Below are 25685 nucleotides of genomic sequence, written 5' to 3'. Positions count from 1 at the left end.
AACTATAACTTGCTTACTTATTGTTTTAGCTTTAAATGCTATCTTTTAATGATATAAGCTACATTGCATCTTTTTAAAGTAGATAGGCAGGATAAAATATTTATATAAAATACCATAAGTAAAATAAAATAAATGAATGAATAAGTAACTTACAGTGTGTCTGAACCAACTCAGGATAGCACTAACTATGGTTTATATAATCTTACCAGGATCCTTAATCACAGTTGAAGTTGACTTATTTAAATATTAAAATTCTAATGTGATATTACAGTTCATTGGAAAAGTAAACAAAACCTTCTGAACTCCTCACAGCCATGCCAGATAAGATAGGGGATGGAGAGTGCATGATTTGCCAAGCATGCTTGTACATTAATAATATAGACGCTTGCTGGGTTTTTTTCTGTTCAGAGGTATCTTGTGTCAGTATTTATTGTGTGTTATGTGTTGTCAAGTCAGATTCTACTTAAACTCACCCTCATGGATTTTCAAGGTACAGTATATGAGATATTTGAGGAATGGTTTTACTCTTGCTTCTTACCATGTGAGTTTCCATGGCTGAGCAGGGATTTGAAACAGTACTTCCTGAGTCCTAGTCTGTCACTCTGTCTACTACTGGTACTTGATGTCTGCACTTACAAGTGATAAGTGGTTTCAAGTAATTTTTTTAAGTTGACATTTATAATATAAAAAGTCTAATTCTCCTTGTGAGCTTAGTTTAGGGAAGTTCAAAACTATTGTAATGTCATATATAATATGAAAGACATTGGCCAGAATCCTGTTGGGTAATTCAAGCAAAATCTTAAGTTTTATTCTTGTTCCTTTCTTGTAAATAAAGAACCCCCGTTGCAATTTTGGAGGATTGTGGGATGTCTCTGTTTACCTATTAGGGATAGTGTGCATGATCTCAAGTCCCTTGTGCTATGACATCCCTCAGCCAGCTTATGCAAGAGGTTTGAAGGGCCTCTTTGGCTGGTTCTAGCTGAGAACCTTTTTGAGCCTCAACCCAGATTTCCCCTTCTCCTTTACCCTTCTCCTTTCTCCTTCTCCTCTTCCTCTCCTTTTCCTCTTCCTCCTTCCTCAGCCTCCATCCCAACTACCTTTTGCCACCAATTACCCCCTTATCTGATCTCTCCCCATCTCTTTATGCCTCTTTTTTCTAGACTCTTCTGACCCCTGCACCCTGCCCTGAGCCCTTTGAGCCTTGATGTTTCCTGAAAGTTCTTTGTCCTTTGGATTCTCAGGGCAGGTTCCTTCCAAGACCCTCCAGTCCTTCACCTCCATGAGCAACTCCGGTCTGTGTGTCTCAGTGCCATTGTCTGTTGCATCACCATCTGCTGTGGGTAAGGTGGCCCTGGGGAGATCACTCAAGAATTGTTGTGGAATGCAAGGGGTCAGCCCAACACTGAGCCCATTTGAGACACTCCCACAAACAGACAATCTTTCAACTTTGTTCACATTATGTGACAGGATTTCAGTCACTGTCTTTTGTTTGCAGTGAGTGGTATTTAAGTTAAAATTAAAATTTAGAGAAGAGTTAAAGAATTTTACTATAGTAGGTTCATGCAGCATTTATAATGTACGTTATTTACACCCTGCCTGTCAAATTTGTCCACAGTGGCCCAGGTTGAACTATCCTTCCAGGTTTCATACACAGTGATTTATGAAGCTTGGAATTAGCACCAGAAGTGAATTTGCCCACTCTCATGTTCCTCTCATATGCCACCACAGTGTATTGGTGTATAGTTTGCATGAGTTCACTGTTAGTTCTCATGCATTAGGATCTTTAAAAGTTGCATTCAATAATTTTCACAGTCGTTTCTAATCCCAGTGAGAATTCCAGTGTATTTGGGGTTAGGGCTTGGGAAAAGTGTTGGGTTTCATGCATGTTTCTGGTATTTCCCCACCCTCATGAGAATTCAAGTTTCTCCACCAGACTAAGACATCCTATTATGTCACCTGTTTTCCACATCATGGTTTATTGAAAAATGACAAGGGACTTGATTTTGCTCCAATATGCTATGTTGCCCCAAACAAAAAAACAAAATGAATGATGTCTGAACCAGGAAGGTGATTTATGGCAATTAACAAGCCAAGGTAATAATGTATGCAGAACTCTGATGTAATGTGAGTCAGAAAGAAAATGCCAAAGCAGCACAGGAATGGAGAGGAAAATGGACTTTATCATGCCATGCTGTTGCTTCATCAACTCTTGATTTCAGTTCATAATACTTATCTTGATGTTTTAAAGTCATTTATGCCCTGGAACTAGTGTACCTGAAGCACTGCCTGGCTATACACATGCTTGTCTGTCCAGCAAGACTTTAAGCAGAGGTTCTTTTCTGGGTGCGCTGCCATCTGAGGTATGATACATGGTTTTATATCAAAGCAAGGAAATAAGCCAGTTAACACACACCATACCACACCCAAATAGGAAAAAGTGCATACCATGTATTCATGCTAGCTTTTGAGGTTGCTGCTTCCACCCCAGCCTTCCAGGATGCTTTCTGTCACCTTTCCCTTCTTTCTTGATTCCTTTGCACATTTCAAAATAAAATATTGGATTCCAGCTACCCAGCATTTTTATTTTCTAAAAATGCCCCTGAGGCATATGTGGGGCACCAGCAGCCTTCCAATTTAAAAAAGGAGAATAATATGAGAATAGAGAGCCTGGAGATTACTCAGAGGTCTCTTCAGACACTGTTCTAGAAATTTCGGTGGCATAGTAGGCCTGTTAAAGAGGGCTGCCTGGCCTTTTAAAAAGGTATGCTATATATAGGTCAGTGGCTCTGGTGTCAAATAGGAGTCATTCCCTCTGTTGTAGTATTAACGTCTGGAATCATCCTCTAGGAGTTGTGAAATCTACTGTGAAACCATTCTTCGAAGTCCAATCTAAGCAGGATATCGTGGAATGTTTGGTGATACCGAAAAATTATAAGATGTCTCGCATAAGCAAAAGCGGTGTCTGATTCTCCGCATAGATTGTCCACCATGACAGTCACAACCATTTTTATCCTCAAGATCTCTTTTGAGTTTTTCATCATTCAGAAATACCTGTAGCTGAGTTTTTGTTACGTTTCAACACTTCCCTTAAGAATTGAATATCGGAGAGTGATTAGAGCTATCTAATACAGTGGGGTTCTTGGTGAGGTTTTTTGGGGGGGGGGTAAAAGTCATTATGCAGTCTTTGTTAGGCATGCTGGGCTCCATCTCTCTTAGGCATGGTGGAGTTACATCATTGTAAAATATACTTGCTAACTTCACTGTCATGTAGTCAGCCTCCATATAAGTCCTAGTTAATGTTTGCTCATAACACATTCTGTGTTTTTTGCCACCGTCAGTCTAACTGTAGCCATCCTTTCCATTCTCATCATTGTTCCTTGAAAAGCAGAAAGTATTTTGCATCTATTTAGTGCTCAGAAATTATCATGTCAACCACCTGGGGTATTTCCTGTGCCACATGTCAAGTAGAACTTTGGTAAAATTTCTGCCAGTGTGACGGAAATCTCCTGGAGCAGTCATAAAATCATTAGGATTTGTCATATTTTATGGAAGACAACCATATTTATTACCCCACCCCAACAGAGTCACTTTAATCTTGTTAAATGTAAATTCCATTCAATATTAATAGGTATGTGGGTACCTGGAAGAATTGGGCACAGGGGGAAGTTTTTTCAAAGGATGATTTTTAAAGAGGAAAAAATTGAAATATTGGAGAACCTAGAAAGCACCTTGAAAATTTTTTTTCTCTTTGGGAATGAATGAAATGCTTTTTATGAAAAGATTTTTATTCAAAATGGTCCGGTCAAAATGCCAGGAGCAGCATAATGTGAATATTTATGTAAGACAGTCTACAGAATTATAAAACAATCATCCCAGTGTGTATTGTAGATATACACAACACTCAAATTCAGGCTGCATTTCTGCCCTTGATAGATACTGCCATCTTCATGAGAATAATATATAAGGAGGTCTTAATTGGTTTTGTATTCCAGTACATTATGAGACTAGGTATGGCATATATTTCTGTTTTTATTATGGATAGGAAAACCTGTGGTTTCTTCTTCGTGGCCTCTGTGAATACACACATATGGGTTTAGTCTGCGCCTGCGCTGACATTCTCGGAGCATTCTAGAGCTAAAAGTAACAATTTTATGGGATGATCCCCCATGAGGCACAAGCTCCTCCCACCCAAGATTCCCCTCAGTTCCTTTTTTCCGCCGTGCTGTAAAGTTCTACAGAGCATAGAGCTATTTCCACAGGGGTTTTTCCCCTTAGCTTATTGATCAATTCCCTCTAAATTGGATTCTTTCCCTTCTCAATTATCTAATCTATGATCCCCCATGAGTTGTTTTCTTTTCACTTGCCAGCTATTTGGCTCCCCCCCCCACACACACACATACACACACTTCAACTGTTTGCTTCTTTCTCCTTTCCCGCCTTTTTCGGCCTACTCATTTTGACTCTCAGGCACATTAATGATTTTCTGCCTGAGTAAGCTACATCTTACCCAGATAGGTGCAGGCCGCAGTAGGGGACCTGACAATGCCAAGGAGTCCTTAAAATCTAAGTCTACATCAACAGAGGAATCCTCGCCGGAGGCTAGCGAATTTGCCTCTGAGGAGACGACGTGCCAGCTCTACCTGCACAGACTTCGGGATTGCCTGATAGCCTCTGCTCCAACTGGCCATTCAGTGACTGCGCTACCGTCCAGTCCGGCCGTGGCCCTTTTTAGCCCTACATGAGGGCGGGCATTTGACGTTCCAGAGTTGGAGCTTAAGTCTCTCTATCTCATGAGGAGAAGAGAGCGAAAAGGAGGCATGTCTCACCACACCCTCTCTATGAGCAACCATGAGAGAGACTGGTGAATCATCGATGGATGATTGTTTCAAGGGGCTTGTTCAAGGGACCCTGCAGGAGTTAGGGCTCTGTTGCCCTGTCCCTAGGAGAAGAAGGGCCTCCTGTTGCCCCAGTCACCTTCCCTGACTGTCAGTGATTCCTCCTGACATGGGAAGCGCCTCTGTGTGTGAGTGCCGCACACCAACCCTCCTTCGTGCTCCTGCTCATGTAGCTGCGACTTCTCGAGGGAGCTGCACGCCGAGGCTGTAGATGTGCCAGCAACATATGGTAAGGCTTGGGTTTTCCCTTTGGGGATACAATGGGCCCCTTCAGCTCCTGCGGCTAGCCCTGCATGTCAGTGCTTTGCCTGTCTGGGGTAATGCCCTTGGGTGTTTGGTATACTGGGCCTGATTTATCAGAGGCCTTGTTCACGTGGCTGCTATTTCCAAAACCAGGTGCTGAGGCGAAAGCTTTCTGGCAGCATTTGACAGCCCTAGTTTGTCTCTGAAAGGGGGGGGTGCAGCAACTCCCACCACTAGCCCTGCTAGTCGGTGATATTCCTGCCTGGGGTAGCACCTGCAGGTGGCTGTTAATTTGGCACAAAACAGCCCTCTTTATCAATGGGCTCGCTCACAAAGTAGTCTGCGGCCCTGTCTCAGCTGCCAGTGCCCGCATAGGCTCATAAGGAAAGGACTCACAAGGGTCCACCCGAGAACCCTGCCGCTGTCTGGTAAGTCTGGATAATTTTCCTCAGGTAGGTCCTGACACACTGACAAGGTTGCGTAGGACCAGTCCCTTTTGTTTGGGATAGGAGCTATGAGCTCTCGGCCACCATCACCATCCCGCTCTACCTGGCATCATTCTGAGCCATGGGCTATGGAGTGCTTTATGCCTCCACATGCGCTTTACAGATGTAGTGCTCCCTCGAACTCGGCATCATAATGTTTGGAGCCTTGATCAAACCTGCTGTTACCCCATTCAGGTTTGAGACTCACATGAGTCGCTGGGGGGTGGAAGAGTTTCCAGCCAATCTTCCTACACCCCTCTCGGTTGTCGCAGATGGTCACATTCCTTTACTGTCAACAGATGAGTTCTTTGGTCGGCGTTGTTATTTGTTTTTGGTCGCCGTGTAGCCACGTACTCCTCTGCCATGAGGGCTTATCACCACTTATGGAGTTTGGTTCTGCCCACCCTGCAGTTAGCTCATGTGCACGCTTACAGTTCAGGCCTTCCACATCACTGGGAGGCACTGTTGCAGGTGCATCACAAGCACACTGCTGCTCGATACGCCTGAAAACCAGTGTCTAAGCAACTGACAGGTTAGGACCTGCCATTTGTTGGTGTATGGCTTTTTAGCCAGAAAAAGGTTGTTATCCTTGATAACCTGCTCAGGCTCTAGAAGGTGACACATTCATTGTGCTGTAACATCTGCAAGAGCCTGAAGATGTTCCCATCAGCCTATGGCATTTCGGGAACGTTAAAAGCCTCAACCCCAAAGTTACCAGCCGCCGCCCCTAGACATGTGGGGAGGCAGTGCCTTGACCGGCAGAACTGCTGGTAGGACTGCAAACTGAGCGGGCTCTTTACTTCTCTGTTGTTGACCAGTCAGTCCATTTGACTTCTTTCTATCGTAGCTACCAGCTTTGCCACTATCTTCGATGTACATTGAATCCATTAGGATCGACCTCAACATGGAAAAGATTTTTGTTCTTTTTCTCTACCATACAACACTTTGGCAGGAAAAGATGCTTTCCAAATTCCAATCCATCTCGTGTCAAGGCCCATTATGATCGAGCACGACCGGTCCTGGCTTCGAATCTGCCAATTCTGGACATAAGCTCGGATCTCACTCCTTGAACGAATCTCCCTCCAATATGATGCGATCCATTATCATCCTCTGTCACCTTCAGTGTGCTTCTTTTCATTCGCACAGCTCACTTCTCTGTTCACCGCTTCCCGTCTATTGGGAATGGAGGAACCGCCTTTTCCAGACCCAGCCATCACTTAGCTGAGCACTTACACTAACTATGCTCAAGCACAGTAACTATGCTCAAGCTAATAAAGGATGCTTGCACCAAGCCACTTCCTATTAAAAATCTAGGAAGAATGTATCACAGGTACAAGGTACAAGGAAATGACATAGAAATTTTGGGATGACTCCAGTCCCATTTCTATCATTGTAGAACAAATTTATCCAAAACGAGAAATGATTTCCCTGAACCCTACTAATAAGAATACGGAAACATTGATGTCTTTGGCAGGGAGACTTATTCCCTTCATTCACTTCTGCTCCATGTGACCAACTATCAATCACAATAGACGCCTACCTGGAGCAATTTTGGTCTCAAATTCTACCTCTCTTGAAATCCATTAAAACAGAGCTTAGAAATTCTTGCTCTGAGACCACGACTCTAGCAAAGCAACACAGGATTGCTGCTTGACATGCAAAGGGCTTCAACTACTGTCGCATCCTTAGTATCTATAGAAGGCTCACCTAGACATGATCCACTGGCTCATCAAGGACACATAGGACAGAATTGAATGTCTTCCATTACATGGTACCAGTCTCTTCAGTCTTAGACTGGTGACACTAGAAATATTATTATTATTTACACAGAATAAGAAAATAACTAAATTATATATGGGCCGACAGCCCTTTCATCCCTCTTTCAGTTCTACCCATAGTCCTTTCAACCATATCTGGAGTTTCAGCCTCCCAGACATTTCGGTTCATACAAGAATGTCACCACATCTCTCAAGGTTACGTTATATAATTGTCTTTGTTCCCCTTTGAGTAACGTTAGACTCACTCTTTTTGTCTATATCCTCCAGGAAGAGACCTCTGCCTCCTGGGCAAACGTACCATAATCCAAGTTCCTACATCTGGTTTATGCATGGCTTCTACTTCTGTGCTATTATATACATAGAAAGGACGGAGGCATCCGTCCCATCCTTGGTCTCAGAAATCTTTTCATGTGTATTCTACCACAAGTTTCAGATTCCAGCCTCAACACTATTATCTAATCAGTAATTCCTAAGGTTTCACTGCCATTCAATTTTTCAACATTTGCAAGGTCTTTCAGATGGTACAGGACATCAGTTTGATAATAACCTTCCCCTGCGAGATATGGACATCTACCTGTACTGGTACTATAGCGTATGTTTTTCTAAAAAAAAATCATCTCCCCAAATTCATGACCTCCACGGCTTCAGTGCTAAAGCAATCCAGACTCAGCCTCGAACCACTCCAACAGTGGTATCTTTTCTTTTTGACCAACTAGAAGATCCCTAATCCAAGTAACTGCAAGTTCGGTTCTATCACCATTGGAAAGTATCGACCTTCAATGTATTCACTGGGGTCCGTATGCCGACTACAGGTTTTATTGCTCCTGTGCAGGTGCGGACGGAAACACTGTCGGGGACATATTCATATGGCAGTGGACAGGGAATTTGCCATAACTCTTCCCTCCGATACATTTCATTCTACGGAGAATCTTCCATCACCATCATTCCTAATCAAATGCGATCCAAATACCTCCTTGAGGTACTTGGTCCTAGTTCGCCTGTCTCAGATCGATATAGACAGACACATGTCAGTTCCCTCTGGTTCCTCACCTCCTAACTTCCATGAACTTGGCAACCTGGGAAATACTCCCACTTTGGCATCAGTGCTCGATCGAGCTCAAAAACCATGAACTCGATGTCGATGTGTAAATAAATAAATCTTTATTAAATATACTGAAACAAAGAACTACCTTACCAACTTTCTTAGAAACTGTTGCCTACTTGGCTTTCTGTTTATGCTTTAAAATGTGATACATCTGCTATTGTTGCCCATTAACCAGATTATTCTGGTATGTAGGACTTTTGTCTTACTCTAGGGTCAAACATCTTTTCACAGGACTCAGTACTACCCGTCCTCCATGTAAACATATTGTTCCTCAATGGTCTATAGATTTCTAAATTCACTCATGTGCCCGCCATTCGAGCCCCTTTTCTCTTCAAATGCCAAATTACTTACTTTGAACAGCCTTCCTAGGGGCTGTCATATCTGCCAAGGGAACACGCGAAATAGCTGGATTGTGATTTGATCCACCTGTTATTCAATTTTCCTGATAAAGTGACTTCCTACTTTAATGTCTCATTCCTGATGTATTCGACTAATTTTCATGTTTATCTATGCTTCATCTTACCATCATTCTTCAGATCACTATCATCTCCTTTAGAGCACATGCTCCACAATATTTATGTAAGACGCTCACCAGCATTTTCTCTGGACACTACCAGAGCTTCGAAACAGATGACAGGCTCTTTTGATGCTTTCATTCTTTTCATTTCAAAAGTCCAGTTTCTTCCTATCCATCTCTAGATCGATGGTCCAGGCTGTATCTGTGGCTTGCCAGCGGTCAGACGAGTCACCGTCTAATTAGCTTTAGCCTCGCTCCACGGAGTGCTGTCTACCTCGGCTGCATCCAGAGTAGAATCGAGATTCTCGACATCTACCGTGCACCCATATGATCCATGCCATCTACCTTTACAGGGCAATACTGGCTACACGTAAGTACATGCAATACCACTGGATTTGGCAGAAATGTGATGCCATCCTTCCTACCGTGACGTCCCACCTGCCAATAAGTAAGCTTGCCAGTCACCCATATGTGTGTATTCACAGAGGCCACGAAGAAGAAAGAAAGGTTACTTACCTGTAACCATGGTTCTTCGAGTGGACCTCTGTGAATTCACACTACCCACCCATCCTCCCCTCTGTCGTCACGGGTATCTTATTGTTGTATAACTCTCATGCCCGGCGGACAAATTGCAGGAACTGAGGGGAATCTTGGGTGGGAGGAGCTTGTGCCTCATGGGGAATCATCCCATAAAATTGTTACTTTTAGCTCTAGAATGCTCCAAGAATGTCAGCGCAGGCGCAGACTAAACCCATATGTGTGAATTCACAGAGGTCCACTCGAAGAACCATGGTTACAGGTAAGTGACCTTTCTTTTTTTTTCCCCATGGCCTCAGAGTATCTGAAATTTTCACACATTTAGTAGTAATCTGCTCATGAAAACTGAACTATGGGTTGTTTGTGACCATATATCCACACCCAGATCACCACATTCCCTCTAAAGATAGAAGTTCAGATCCAGTACTAAATGGGTGAGAGCAGAGACCAGTTGGGACAAACTTATGGTTGCCATGGAAGCAGTGAACACCTAAACCAATCATAGCAGGATAGCTTCAATGTGACTGATGAAGATTTCCAGCACAAGTATCAGGTGGAGGAACTCCAAAATACCTCTGAAAGGGAACGTTTTAATCAAGGCATGGACAGTGCACTGGAAGAATCGCTATTCAGTCTTTTAACACTCCCCTTCAGGTACACATGCTCAAAAGCAAATGACTGTGGAATGAAGTAAGTATCTGGTCAAGGAGATTGGAGATATCCTTCAAACTTATCCTGCCAGATCTTTATGAGATTGATGGCTATTGCATTTTCATTCACCATCCTGGCAATTAGCAGAAGTACCTTCCATTCTGGGAACTGTAACAAGGACACTTAAGACTTTCTGAAATGAGAGACAGTTCAGAAGCAGTCAGTACTCTTTTGTTCTTGCTTCCTCTTGTAATGATCTGGTTCCCTCTCCATCTACCCACAATTACAGTATTACAATGACTTCTCTTTTCTTCTCTCCATATCTCCCCATTCTCCCCCATCATGGTGCCCATATCTGTCAGACCAACAGGCTCTTGATAATAAAAATGCAAAATATAGATTGGCCATCTTTTCTAAGTTACAAATTGTTGCAGAATGTAACTTCCCTTCTGCTGTATCTCTCACAATTGGGATTGAACTCACTCATTCATTTCCAGACACCCCAGAATGTCCAGTGTGAAGAAAACAGACCTTCTATTCTCTAGTTAGAGGAAGCCAGGGTGAAGTAGTGTTAGTGACAGGAGGTTTCTCCTGGAAAATGCAAGTGCAAGAATCAGAGCTCAGTCCTGTCTGAATGAGAGGTTTTGAAGTCGCATGAGTCTTGTTGGAGCATTCACTGATAGTTGGCAAATTGCAGGATGGTAAAGCACATCCAGTTTTTATAGAAGCAAAGTGGTCTGATGTTCACCTTTATTGAGGAAGCTGGGTGATAGGAATTGTCATCAAGCAGTAGCGGAAATGGTTTTCTCCTGAGCCAGTTAGAAAGAAAGCCAGTTAGTAGACCAGATAGGCGGGGTATAAATCAAATAAATAAATAAATAAATAAATAAATAAAATAAAATAAAGAAGACTCCTAGTTTAGTTCTTTCTTTCAACGTGTGCTTCTTTCCATATGTTGTTTTGGCTTTTCATTGCTGGTATGTGGTATTTGTGTAGATTAAACAGTATAGCCAGAGTAGATAGAAGAAGCAGAACAGGGTGCAGGTCACTATATTCTAGTTTCATTCTGTCTTCCCTCCACCCTAGTACCCATCTATGTTTTCATCACCTCTGCATTCTGTTTTCTCATCCTTTTTGATGCTCTACAGCAGGGGTCTCCAAACCTTTGAGTGTGAGAGCCACATTGTATATTTTCCACATTTTTGAGGGCCAAAGGAATGTGCCCACACTCCAGCGCCCCCCATGGATACCCACACACATGAATGTCTGCCTACCTGCCTGCTCCCTCGTGCGCACGAGCTGAAGGGAATGGGCCAGATAAAATGGCAAAGTCAGCCGTAGTGTGAAGACCCCTGGTCTATAGCAGTGGTTCTTAACCTTTGTTACTCGGATGCTTTTGAACTGCAACTCCCAGAAACCCCAGTCAGGACAGCTGGTGGTGAAGGCTTCTGGGAGTTGCAGTCCAAAACTCCTGAGTAACCCAAGGTTAAGAACCAGTGGTCTATAGCATGGATTCCCAACCAATAGATCCTGACCCCAGGTGGGTCACAAAGTGTTTTCTTGGGATTAATATGATTCTTGGAGGAGGAGAACATGTCATCTTAAACCCCCTCCTTCGGCAGGCCAAGCTCTCTTCATTCCCTACCTGGGGCACTTTGGCTGTGTGCTGTCCTTCTCTAGTGGTGGTGGCAGCAACTTCTGCTTGGCTCTGGTGGCTATCTGGCTTGGACAGGGGACCAGGAAAAGGAGTTAGAGGCAGGACCCAGTTGCAGCCACTGTAAGTCAGGCTAGGCACAGCGGGGCTTGAGAGTGAGGAGGCAAACACAAGCAAGGGGAAAGGGGAGAAACGATGGTGGAGAAGGTAAAGCATGTCACCGCTGCCACCAGCACCATTGACGTGATTTCACCCCCTGCTTTCTTCAGCCATGTGCTGCTACTGCCATCTTAGGGAGGATAGTTGAGGAGGCAGCTGCAGCAGATCCCACTGCTTGAAGTGAAGACAAAAAGGGCAACAGTTCCCTTCCTGAGGGAGAACTCTACCTCCCCCAGTAAAACCCAGGTTTAATCCACTTTTGTTATCTCCACTTCTGTGAGTGGCTTGAAGCTGGTTGCCCAGATGCAAGTACTACCATTGTATTAAATATTAGGTTAGAATTATTTTTTGAAAAATCTATTTTTAATGTGTTTTCTTTACCCTATTCCTTTTCATGTAAATATGGCAGGGGGGCAGGTTACTTTGTTGCAGCTCAAAAAAGGTTGGGAAACACTGGTCTGTAGTTTTTAGAGTCTAGTCTGCATATGGGAGAAATGGGGTAGGGCTGTGACTATGCAGGTGCTCTTGCTTTATTGCTCCTTTGTATTTATTTCAGTTGGTGGGGAAAATGGGATGGAGTAGGTGTTGAAACAGAAACTCATTCCCTCAGAGGCTCAGAAGCTAATTGCTGCTTTTGGAATAACAGAATGTTCCATAGAATTATGCATATAAGGCACAAAAGTGTTTGATACTCTCCCTATATCATTTGGGGAAGCTTTCTGTATGGGTTCAAAAAAGCCGTCTGATTTTAGGACTAGAAATCAGACATAAAGCAAGAGCTAAACATCTTTGAATTCCATGTCAGTGATTAGTTGTTGTTAAAATTAATGAGGTCTTTGTGTGTATATGTGTATAAAGAATGTGACAAGTTTTGGTGTTGTAACAAATACAGATTGTAACTAGAGATGGGGGTGTTTGTATTTGTATACGAATATCCCTGCACAGCTGGAGTTAACGAGGGTCTGACTCTTGGGGCTGGACCATCCACTCACACGTCCACTTCATCCTTCCAATCACTCCTGAGTGGTGTTCTCTTCCCGGTCATCTAACCACTCCTGGCAGAGGGACGGAGGATGAGTATCCCTGCAAGGCTGCTGAGTGACTAGCTGAGCAGTGCTCCGGAGCGATTGGAAGGAAGAGAGGGGCCACCGCCAGCGGATGTTAACTCCAGCTGTGCGGGGATACTCATATATTAATACCCCATCTCTAGCGGTAACTCTCATTGAATGAAACATTGCTACGTTTATGAAGGCATGTGTGAACACCTGAGATAACAAGGAAGGGCTGAAATTCTGTTTGTGCTCATTTGGAGCATAAGGATGATGACAAGCAGCAGAGACAATTTGGGGGGGGGCAATTAAAGTAATTAAAGACTTCCTCCTTCTGTCCTGTAGCCCCCTATAGATTGTTGACAGTGCAAGAGATTACTTGTGACCCATGGGGGCCAGGGGTTGGGAGGTGGAAAGGCTTAATTTCAGCCATTATTTAAGCAAGAATTTTAGGGTATTTGTGACTTTCATTCACATGTATGCAGCATTTGCTCATACTCATTTTCTTTCTTGATTTTTACATATATTGTGGGGGTCATTAGGCAACAAAGTACATGAAAGAAGGTGAGCTGTATCACATGTCACAATAAAAACTGGTTTACGGTAAATATTGAGAGAATGCTAGTCTGTTGTGAGAACTGTATACTGCTCAATCTGTTCATCTTTTAGCTTGCTTCTGTAATTGGAAAGAGCTGAAGAATCTATAGTTCTTCCATCAATAGTGTATTATTACGTATGTGCAAACCAGGACACCAATTTCTCTCTGTCCTAATAAGCCTACGATAAGCCCTTGTTTCTTGTTGGCTGATGGCTCTAACTTGGCCTAGGGAAGAGAGAAGCCAGAGTTCTCTGTTTGCATGTGAAACCAACAATGTTTAGAGGCCATTTCAGCTGGAAACATAATCAATTGGATAGCATATATGCACATACTTAATATTGCTTCTGACTCTGGCCAGTGATTGAGTAGTATTTTGACTGCATCCCATACTGTAACATATTTATTAAAGTAACCTGAAGATGTTTTGAATTTTCAGAATGATGTGGAGCTCTGCAGCTGCATTATACTTGTTCTTGTGACAAATCTCACTTAAAAAGAAGTTTCTGTTTGTATCTTGTAATATGACTTTTGGAAACACTCTCAGGGGGAAAATATATCAATTTTTCATGGTTCATGCCAGAGTCAGAACGACTCGTAGATAACCATATTTTTAATAGTCATGTACTGGTGTGCATCTTTATAGAAATACATCTACTGTATGTTTGTAGACTGATTCAAGTTTTTACTTTCAAGTGCAAGGTTTTTTTTTTCTATTTTACATCAGAGTTGGGGTTTCTTTTGCCACTGTATAAAAAAGGGAAGCTGAAAACCTAATAATGCTGAATGATAAGATTTTAATCAGAACTTTTTGTACGAAATGATTGAAGAGTTTCTGCTATTGCTTCATATTTATAGTGTCTCAATAATTCTGGATTACATGGAGGAGGGGAGAAGAGAGATGTCTTAAAGTAGCATATAGCAAGGAGTATGTATACTTCCTGACATTTTAATTACTCTCTCCCTCCACAAAACAAGCTGCTGATCTGTATTTCTTCTTTTATCTCCTAAAGCTTAAGGGTGTCATTCATCTTAGTAATTATTAGGGAACATTTTTATACCTTTGAGAGTAATTAAATGGTCCAAAATGTCCAGCAGGATTTTTAAGCAAACCTGAAGTACAGCTGTATAGAGAAATGCAATTCCTAATGCTGTACGTGTAGTATTATTGCATTACCCTGCCTATTTTTAAGGGGTGAAAGTTGGACATTATTCTAATCCAGTGCAGTTGCAGCTAATTTTGCTTTAAACTTGAAAGTGTTAACAACAACTTGAAAATGTGACAAAGCGCAATTTCATTTCTTGTTTATTGCTTGTTTTCCTATTGGACAATGGGAAGCAGCTCTACCCTGGCAACTAAAGCTTGCTATTTGCATAACCTTCTTTGATTGGCCAGCTCTCTGACTAACTCTTCCAATCATGTGGTGTCATTTTAGTGGTAGGCTATGCTAATTAGCTGCTGTTGCTGGGGTTCAGGCTGGTTTCTGTGTGCTGTTCTGCTGCATTGTGTTGCCTGGTGAGAGACATTGATAAATGAGTTTTTAATGATCTGCAGCAGTTCCCACTCACTGCAGGCAGACACAGATTTTAGAAGTAGAAACAAGGATTTAATTTCTCTTTTCTATTTACATTGAAAATATAGATATTTTAAATCTTCATACTGGGATTTTTGTTCATAAAATGTTTACTGTTAAATGTATTTTACAGGATTTTGTGCATAGGCTTTGTAGCAAGAAGATTCTTAAGCTCTTATTGTTATTAGTATTTCCATATGTCAGATAAAGAAAGTGGCTTATTGTACAGTATTTGAAAATCTTAATGTAACATTAAAACCTGTGATATTTAAAGGATAGCAGTCAGCATACATCCATGTAAAGTAGATGTTATTTTTGTATTTTTGGACAAAGTTATGGTTGGAAAATTATTAATTCCTATAATTTCATGTATATTGATAACATATTGAGTTTTCCAATGTAGTAGGAGAACTACTGTGTTTCCCCGAAAATAAGACAGAGTCTTATATTAATTTTTGCTCCAATTATTTGGAATGCTTATTTTCAGGGGATGTTTTATTTTACAGTCATGTCATCTTCTTCTGGTTGCTGCACAATGCGGTACAATGGTGGAGGGTGGGGTTTCACTTAACTGGGACTTATTTTGGGGGTAGGGCTTATGAGCATCTTGAAAAATCATACTAGGGCTCATTTTCATGGAAACAGGGAATATGATTGTTTTCTAGCACTATAGAAGTTTCTCTAAATTTTGTTCTTCTGATACCTCCAACTACCACTTCATATGTTCCAGCAAGCACATACCACATTCTTACTTGTCTTGCCTTTGATTTACATCTGCAGTCAAAACTGTCGTCTTGTGCGAATATTTCTGGTATTATTAAACATATGTGCAACAGATTCTTAATGTATAGAATGCTAACTATTATTACTTCTTTTAACAAATGTGCAAAGTGGTTTGATTAAATGGGACAGTTAAGTCCAAAATGAGTATTTATTTTACTTTCACGGTAATTGAAGCTGCATTAGTGTAAGAAGAAAATTGTGACTATGCAGATTGCTCCAGTAAGTAATATTTGCCAGCACATCTGTTCATTTTATCAGGTCCCTCAGTTTGGGGCTTTATCACAAAATTCTCAGGGAACTAGAGAACTACTAGAAAGAAAAGAATTAATGTTTGTGTTTTACCATGGAAATGCAACCATACGTTTCCTGTGTATTGGTAAAATATGGTGCTAAGTGTTAGATGACTCCCCCAAAGTGCTCTCTTTTTTTGTTCAAGAAAATTCAGGCTCTAACAGTTGAGCACTGACACTAGCAAATGCACACTTCATATTATAAGCCAGGCTTATAAAGTCTTTTTGAGCAACTGTAGCTCAGTAGGTTGGAATTCCTTCCTGTAGAGCCAATGACTAGAAGTTTGAATCACCACTGTGCCTCCTGGGAATAGGACCAGCAAAGATTACTCAGTGTGTGCATGCCTGAAGGGGCTACATGTCCTGCCATCTGTGCAGCATTGGGTGAGTTGCATGGTCCCAGAGTGCTACCAAAAGGAGGGGCTGGTAATCTACTTCTGAATACTTTGGAGGATTGTTCCCAGTTGGAATCAGCTTGATAGCACATAGTAATTGGTATTAAAGGCCATGTGGTTATTGTGTGATTAGTAAGAATTGCTTCCTAGTAGCCATGTCAGAAAGCTTTTGTCAGTTAGAAAAGTTTTAAGCTGTCAAATATGCCACAAATGACTGACAGATGTGTGTGGGCAAGTGTGCTATAAACAGACTCAGACTAAGACATTTGTAAGTTCATTTGAATTCCACTCATCTAATCTTACTTGAAATCCATTGGGTACTCCTGTGGTTCAAGTAAGAAGTTTTTGGTGGTAACATTTTGCTGTTAGATTACTTGCAGTTTGTGGCAGCCATATGAATTAGTGACCTCCAAATTGTCCTGTTATCAGCAGCCCCACACAGTTTTTGCAAACTCCAGGCAATTGCTTCCTTGCCTGAGTTAATTCATCAGTTGTTTCATTTTCCCCCTTTCCCATCAGCTTTTCCCAGCATTATTGTCTTTTTTAGTAAGTCTTTTTTTCTCATGATGCACCCAAAATGTGATATTCTCAATTTAGTCATTTTTAGTCATATCAGTTTATTCAAATCAAACTTGAACTCTAGAGAGAGTTCAAGTTTGATTTGATTGAACAGCAACTTATTTGTCTTTCCTGGTGGTCCATGATATCTGCAAAACTCTTTTTCAACATCACATTTCAGATGATTTTGGTCGTTTTTTCATTGTCCCACTTTCAAAACATTATATAGTAACTGGGAATGTTGGAGTGTAGATGGTCTTCCGGTTGATCTCCAGTGACACATCCTTACATTTGAGGATCATTTCTAGTTCCTTCATAGCTGCCCTTCCAAGTCTCATTCTTCTGATTTCTTGGATGCAGTCTCCATCTGGATTGAAGATTGAATCAAGACATAGAAAACTTTAAACAATGGCAATATCTTCATTGTCCACATTGCATTTGTGCAATATTCAACTGCATTGCTATTTTTCCACTTTCTTTCAGTTTCATCAGGAGTCATTCACATCATTACTGCCTTTTGCCCATAATATTGTCTCATCTACATATCTTAGAGTACTGTATTGATATTTCTTCACCAGTTTCCACTCCTTCATTTGAATCTCATTTGTCTTTCTACAATGTATTCTGCATTCAGATTGAACAGATAAGATAAAAAGACATCCTTGTCTGACATCTTTGCCTATAGGAAACTTTTGTTTCTTCATATTCTGTTCTGAGAGTAGTGCTTTGTCCAGAGTAAAGATTAAACATCAAGACAATCAAGCACACCTGTTTATTTTAATGTTCCACACAGTCAAAGGCTTTGCTGTGATCTGTAAAACTTTTAGCCAACACATGTTTGCAGTATGCTGTCCTGGGCCTCTTTCTTTTCTGAATCTAGCTTGAAAATTGAGATTTTTTTTTCCATATATGGTAAGGGTATTTGTTGCGACACACAAGCTGAGTTTTGTCAGTACAGTGCAAAAGAAGGCATTTGAAAACCTGAGTATTTCTTTCCTTGAAAATCCTGTAATGAGACAACAATCCACAATAAAATATATATACGTATATGTTTGTTGCATTTCATTCACACAAAGCATAGGTGGCATTTTCTTGACATTGAAAGCAAATAAGGGTTCAAGACACTTCAAGATTAGGGTAGCTGTCTTTCTCTGATTAGATAACAAGATAGTGGAATATAAAATGACCAAAGCTTATGAAGTGGAACTTCCTTCCATATTATGAAAGAGAAATTATTAAAAGAATTATTTTATTACATAGTGTTTCAAGTTTTTCTAAAACAGCTTGAATTTTGACCTTGGCAATACTACTCTAAAATACCCTATTATACCACATTTTCTGCAACCATAGCGTTAGTCAGTGTTTCTGGTATATACAGAATTTTTATCCTGTTTTATAGGTCGAAAATTGGAGCTATGATAAATCAAAGTTTGTTATTAAAAGTAGAACTGGGCTTTTAGGAAAATGAAATTACAAAGTGTATTTGATACAGGAAGTATTTTTCAAGACACATGAAAACAACAACTTTCAGCTAAGTATAAAAAATTCAACATTTGTCCTTTCCCACTTGGATTGTTCTGTTCAAAATGTCACACATTGTTTGCTGTGTGAATTTTGTTGGGTAAACCATTGCAGCCAGTTCATTTGGTGGTTCTTAACATAGCATACATGTAGCACATTGCAGCATGATATTCTTCTCTTGTAGAAATAAGGAAGCTTTTTAAAAATGTACTGCCAGGGAGTTTTTTTCTGGTGAAAACTTGGAGAAATCAGTACATGCTAACCAAAAAGGTTAACAAAAACAAATATTTTTAATGCTGGCAGGAAACTTTAAGTCAGTTGTTTATATTGTTCTTTTTGTTTTGGTGTATGATTATCAACATTGTTTCCTGAACATTAAAGTTGTTGATGTTCTGCCAGAAAGAATCTTAATATTACCTTTTGTTATAATCATCCTATGGAACTGTGGAGAGGAAGGGCTATGCGTCTTTCAGTATATACTGTATATAAAATAATATGTTTCATTATTTTTATGATTTTAAAAATAGTGCCCCTTTAATTAAGATGGGTTTGAAAGAGGAGGAAGAGGATTCCATGATGACCCTGAAAATTAAGTTGAAATGAGGAACATCTATGATCTAGTTAAAGAAATCTACAGGTGCAGCAATTTTCACACTAAAACAATAAAAATTGCCACAAATCTAGCAAATTCAAACATTTTGAAATCTGATACATTTGCATTTTTAATCCACTTTTGCGGCTGATCATTCATGTATTTCTGTTGAACATTGGGGTATTATGACCATTGTCATTTGGATTACTGTTAGTACTTCTTCTTACTTTATTTACTTCTCTTTATTATCTGTATGTTCTTGTCAGTAAATATTTTTTTGTTTCCATTAGTATTTCTGTTAAATTATCAAAATTCTATAGTGGTGCTTGTTAGGAAGCTTTTTTTTCAAAAGAAAAAAACAACTATTTAGGTAGGCTATTTTCATTTAGGTACATTAAATTTTTTTCCAAACAGGGCAATCTTACATGAGAACAGTTGAACACAGTAGGACCTGTATATATGTAGAGTAGCAACAGAACTTTTATGAATAAATGCTTGAATTAAAAAAGAAGATGGACTGTGTATTCGCGAAGGCTTTCATGACTGGGATCTAATGGTTGTTGTGGGTTTTTCGTGCTCTTTGAAGGTTGTTTTCGTGTTCTGAAGGTTGTTCTTCCTAACGTTTCGCCAGTCTCTGTGGCCGGCATCTTCAGAGTATAGCAATTGCGATTGCAAAATGATGGTCTGAATGGGGAAATTTCGCTTTGTGATGATCAGTCCCCTGCTTCGGGAACCGATTCCTCACAAAACAACGTTTTTTGAATAGCTGATCAGCGGTTTCAAAATGGCCACCAGGTGATTATAATGGCTCCCCGCTGTGTTTAGGGACGGATTCCTCGCTATACAGGCAGCGAAAATGGCCGCCGTGTGCAGGATCTTCGCTGGACGGTGAGTTTTTACCCCATTGAAACTCATTGAACGGGTTTCAATGCGTTTCAGTTGGGTTTTTATTTTCGCTTTACGATGTTTTCGCTTAACTGTGATTTTCCTGGAGCGGATTATCAAGGCACCACTGTATTTTTGCTCATAATTTTTCAGAAGCAAGAGCTGATTGCTTCTGGGCCATAAAAGAAAACATTTTGGTTGGTATACAGAATTACAAATATTCATAAGCTGAAAACAGAATAGACCTGGTCAGTCTGAAGGCACACGAGGGAATAGGGATACAATCTGTGCTAGATGGTGTTTACATTCTCCCTGAAAAATCAGGTTTGCAGCTTGGGTATACTCCTGGGTTCATCGCTGAAACTGAATGTCAAGGTTTCAGCAGCGGCCAAGAGTACTTTTCACAATTAAAACTGGTGTGCCAGCTGCATCCATTCTTTTAGTTGTCTGATTTGGCTACAGTGGCACATGCCTTCATTGCATCCTGTTTGGATTATTGTAACACATTCGGTGTAGGACTGCCTTTGGAGATGGTTCATTTCTAGGCCCAATTCAAAATGCTGGTCATTACAGTACTTATAAAGTCGTATACAGTCAACCCTTGACTTACAAACGGCCCTAGTTACAAACATTTCGACTTACAAACTGCTCTGATAGAAAAATATTGACTCGACTTGCAAACTTAGATTCAAGTTAGGAACCAAAAAAACCACGCGGGAGGTGGGGAAAGTGCGAAATTTGAACTTTCAGTTAACCGTTGGCCCGTGAAGAGGGTACCTGTCTGCTTCCTCGCTCTTCCTGGAGTTTTGAGAGTGGATTTGGAGACAGTACCTGCCTGGTATTGCCTGGTACAGTGCTGTACGGACTGTATTTTTATTTTTTGGCTTTTTTTTTTTTTTTTAAATTGATTTTTGGATTTTTAAAAGGTGTTTCCTCCAGGGATGGTGAACCATTGGCGCTCCAGATGTTTTGGACCAGAGTTCCTAGAATCCCCAGCCAACATTGTCGACCTGGGAGTTGTAGTCTAAAACATCTGGAATGCCAAAACTTGCCAGTAGTGCATTCCTAGAGCAGCTCAGGGGAATGCCAGAGGGAGAGAAAATTTACTCTTCTGGTGATTGCCAGCTTGTCACTCAATGGACATAGCTAGATTTCACTTCAGCATTCATGTCCAATCCAGCAGTTTCAGATCGAATTTCACAAAGCTTTCTAGAGTTGATGATTCCAGAGTTTTGTAAATTGAGTGTATATCTGCTATGGAAGGAAACATTAGAAAAAAGTTATTATTCTTAATTACGAATTCTTACAATTAGGTAATGTAATTGAAACACAAATTTAGTACATGTGTGCTGAATAAAGATATCTGGGGGGAAACCCACAAACTAGAATCCAGAAAGATAGTGGCACCTTAGAGACTGGCTGAGACACCAGAGAACTGAACTTGATCCGCAAAAGTTCACATGAAAATACAATATTAATGCTGAAACTGACACAATTTTTCTTTAAACCCCCCCCACCACCACCACTTTTGTCTGATAAGCTTACATAGACTAACAGTTAGTTACTTCTTTGAAAATTGAATCAAGATGTTTGTATTTGAGAACACTGGTCTCAAATAATTTCTACTGTACTCTATTTCCAATCAGGATAGATTTGACTTAAATAAAATTGATTTAAATGAAACAATTTAATTTTTTTACACTTTAAATAAAAAAATTTAAATTTAAATCATGATTTAAATCAAGTTGATTTTTAAGATTGATTTTTATCCATCCTGCTTCCAATAAACATGAGATAGTAGCCAAAGTCCTATTGATTTAAATGGGTGTACTCTAACGGCAACATATTATGCAAGAGTATTATTTATTGATTGATTGATTGATTGATTTGATTTGATATGATATGATATGATATTTGATTTGATTTGATTTGATTTGATTTGATTTGATTTTGTACCCCGCCTATCTGGACCAATGGACCAGATGAATTCCTTAAATGTTTTTAACACACTCTGGTATCTTTGCGAGATCAGAACATCTTGCAGGCAGAACTGAGATCAGCAAATGTTCACTTGCAGTTGTTTAAATTGAGAATGTTGTTGTTGTTCAGTTGCTAAGTCATGTCCAACTCTTTGTGACCCCATGGCCCAGAGCACACCAGGCCCTCCTGTCTTCCACTGCCTCCTGGAGTTTGGTGAAATTCATGTTGGTAGCTTCGATGACACTGTCCAGCCATCTCGTCCTCTGTTGTCCCTTTCTCCTATTGCCTTCTCTCTTTCCGAACATCAGGTTCTTTTCCAGGGAGATTTCTCATGAGATGGCCAAAGTATTGGAGCCTCAGCTTCAGGATTTGTCCTTCCAGTGAGCACTCATGGTTGATTTCCTTCAGAATGGATAGGTTTGTTCTCTTTGCAGTCCAGGGGACTCTCAAGAGTCTCCTCCAGCACCACAATTCAAAAGCATCAATTCTTCGGTGGTAAACCTTCTTTGTGGTCAAGCTCTCACTTCCATACATCACTAATGGAAAAACCATAGCTTTGACTATGCAGACTTTTGTCAGCAAGGTGATGTCTCTGCTTTTTAAGGTGCTGTCTAGGTTTGTTATTGCTTTCCCCCCAAGAAGCAGTTGTCTTTTAATTTCGTGGCTGCCCTCGCCATCTGCAGTGATCATGGAGCCCAAGAAAGTAAAATCTGTCACAGCCTCCATATCTTCCAGGAGGTGATGGGGCCAGTAGCCATGATCTTAGTTTTTTTGATGTTGAGCTTCAGATCATTTTTTGCACTCTCCTCTTTCACCCTCATTAAGAGGTTCTTTAATTCCTCCTCTCTTTCTTCCATCAGAGTCGTATTGTGGCGATCACCCTGCTTTGACTCAGGTAGAAGATTATTTGCATGTACCAATGAGAGCTGTTGGGAGGCGGAGCCAGAGAAACTAGAAGAGAGGGATGAGTCAGAGTCTAGGGAGTTCAGTCAGAGAGTCAGAGTTTTGAAAGAAAAAGAGTTTGGGGGTTTGAGGCAGAGATAGTGTGTTTAATGAGTGATTTGGTCAGAGTGTGACCTGTATTAATTAAGGTAGAAGAGGTTAAAGTAAAATACTGAACCTTTGTGTAACTTTGAGAATGTGCTTAAGAACTAGCCCTAAAACAACTTGTAATCAATAAACCTGTTTCTGTTTAAAAGTTCAGTACTAAATGGACCTCAGTCTTTCATAGGAAATACTGGTTGGATAGTGTCATCGAAGCTACCAACATGAAAGTAGACTAAACAACAACAAAGAGATCAATTGGTGATAGTGTGTTAAAGGGTGTGTTGGGATACTCGGGTGAGCTCTTTGTTAGGTGAAACAAGCTTGGGCCATGTCACAGGTAAACGTCACAGGTGTCATCTGCATATCTGAGGTTGTTGATATTTCTTCCAGCAATCTTAAGTCCAGTTTGAGATTCATCAAGTCCAGCCTTTCGCATGATATGTTCTGCATATAAGTTAAATAGGCAGAGAGACAATATACAGCCTTGTTGTACACCTTTCCCAATTTTGAGAATACCATCTGTAATATCTGAATTATTTTGGCAGATACAGCAATTAATCTTGTTAGGTTTGGTGGATGTGTGAATTAGGATGGAGGGCATACACGAGAGGAGTCCAGTTACATCCAAGGTAAATTGCCCATATTTTTCTGTGTCTATGACCCCCAATGTATAAAATGACCCCCTAATTTTGGCCCTTGATGGAAGTGGAAGAGCAGTTAATGGGCAACTGCTCCTCCATCTCCTGCTGCTGCTGTCTCTGCTGCCCGCCTGATCACTTCCTCCAGTGTGACAGCCAGGGCTCACCTCCAGCTCACGTCGCCACCTTGTCCCCTGCCCAAAGGAGACGATCGCTGGAGGAGGTGATCTGGTGGTGGCAGTGACAGGAAGAGGTGCCTGAGTGCTTGTTTGCCTCCTCCTCTGCCTCCACCACTTGGGGGAACATGGCGGCGACGTGAGCTGAGCCCGTCAGTCCCACTGGAGGTGGTGATCGGGTGGGCGGGGGAGGCAGCAGCAAGAGGTGCCCGAGGACGTGTGTATGCTCCTTTGCCTCTGTGTCCATCTCCTGCTGCTGCTGCATCGGCCACCGGAAGGGACAAGCCATGAGCTCTGGAAGAGGCAATTGGGCAGCGGCAGCAAGAGGCGCCCAAGCGCATGTGTGACTGCCTCCTTCCATGTATAAACAACCCTCAATTTTTCCTCTAATTATTTTAGGAAAAAGTGTTGTTTTATAAACGGAAAAATATAATTGTGATTCTAATTTACTAAGGTTTCTTAGGTATAATCAGGAGTCAGTTTTCCTGGGATACTCTGGGACTGCACAACTTGCCATAGGCTGCATGGGTTGACTCTTCTCCCAAGAGACACAGTTCAAATTCAGATTCCTAATCTCTGGTTCTAGCTACTCCAATTCACTGAGTAATGCAGCCTATCTTCGAACTCCATCATTTTGCAGTTCTGCTTTATCCAGGAGTTTATTTCAAGAACATGCGCTGGTATGATTATATTAGTGAGTGAGCTTCAGTTTTAGGAGCTGCCAGATTGTGTGGCATGTCATCATTGTATTGAATGGCAAGATCCTGTTCATGTATGGTTACACCTTGAAGGCAGGTGATGTTCTCAGCAAAGGGAATATTTAATTTAAATGAATTGAAAGCTTCCCATTTCCTGTTTCGGGTTCTTAGGTTCCCTAGGGCTCCCTTTGCCTCCTCCTTAGAGAGGCCTTTGGGAGCCTTGGGATTAGAACCACTGCTGGTATTCTGGTGACAATTTTTTTACTAGTAAAGGCTTCTTCTCTTATCATCTGGCTTCCACACCATACCTTTACGCCAGCAGAATTTTGGGCAGTGTATCAAACAGTGTTATCATAGCAAGTACAGTCTTGCACATCTGTTATCTTTAGTTCAGTTGCATTGCATTACACTTAAATGTACCACTGGGGGTTAAGCTACAATCCGGAGGCCTCCATGAATTAATAACTGACTAGGACATTATTTTAGCATTTCTACCTTTAAATAATAGTAATCAATTTAATAATTTACATTTTGCTCTCTGCTTGTTGACTGAACGGTGCTTAGTGATCTGGAGTGCTGATGCACATTCGCTCTCATTTTTAAAGCCTTTGTTTGAATGTTTAAAGTTTCATATACGGTAGTTCTGGAATGAACTCTGAAATAATATAGAATGATTAGAATTATTATTATTTATAAAATTGTTTTCTGTGTAAGTTCCTTAAATTGGCCATCTTATTTACATGTCTAAACAGTCAAGTTAATCTATTTCTCTCTTTTGAACAAATTAGCTTTGTTAGCTATGCAGTGGAATATTGAGAAGATAAAGATGGAGAGAACACAAGCATTTTAATGCTTCTGACTAATGGGATACTGGAAGCAT

At 40.8% G+C, this 25685-nt stretch overlaps 1 protein-coding gene across 5 annotated transcripts in view; it reads left to right on the top strand.

Annotated features, from left to right (window-relative positions):
• Positions 1-25685, top strand: part of DYRK1A (dual specificity tyrosine phosphorylation regulated kinase 1A) — a 142668-nt gene that overhangs the window by 90352 nt on the left and 26631 nt on the right. For 2 of the 5 annotated variants that reach the window (XM_078390542.1, XM_078390543.1), the window contains exon 3: positions 1161-1340. The exons of 2 other annotated variants lie outside the window; for them this stretch is intronic. In XM_078390542.1, the coding sequence (XP_078246668.1) occupies positions 1205-1340 (136 nt within the window). In that variant the 5' untranslated portion in view covers positions 1161-1204. Of the gene's footprint in view, positions 1-1160; positions 1341-15113; positions 15185-25685 lie in introns of those variants that run through there. One more of the 5 variants, XM_078390544.1, reaches the window with a different exon arrangement.

The sequence above is a fragment of the Pogona vitticeps genome, chromosome 3 (genome assembly GCF_051106095.1).
Source record: "Pogona vitticeps strain Pit_001003342236 chromosome 3, PviZW2.1, whole genome shotgun sequence".
NCBI classification, from domain to species: Eukaryota; Metazoa; Chordata; class Lepidosauria; order Squamata; family Agamidae; genus Pogona; species Pogona vitticeps.
Note: the sequence above shows the minus strand (reverse complement) of the source record. Positions and strands in the feature narration are given on the sequence as shown.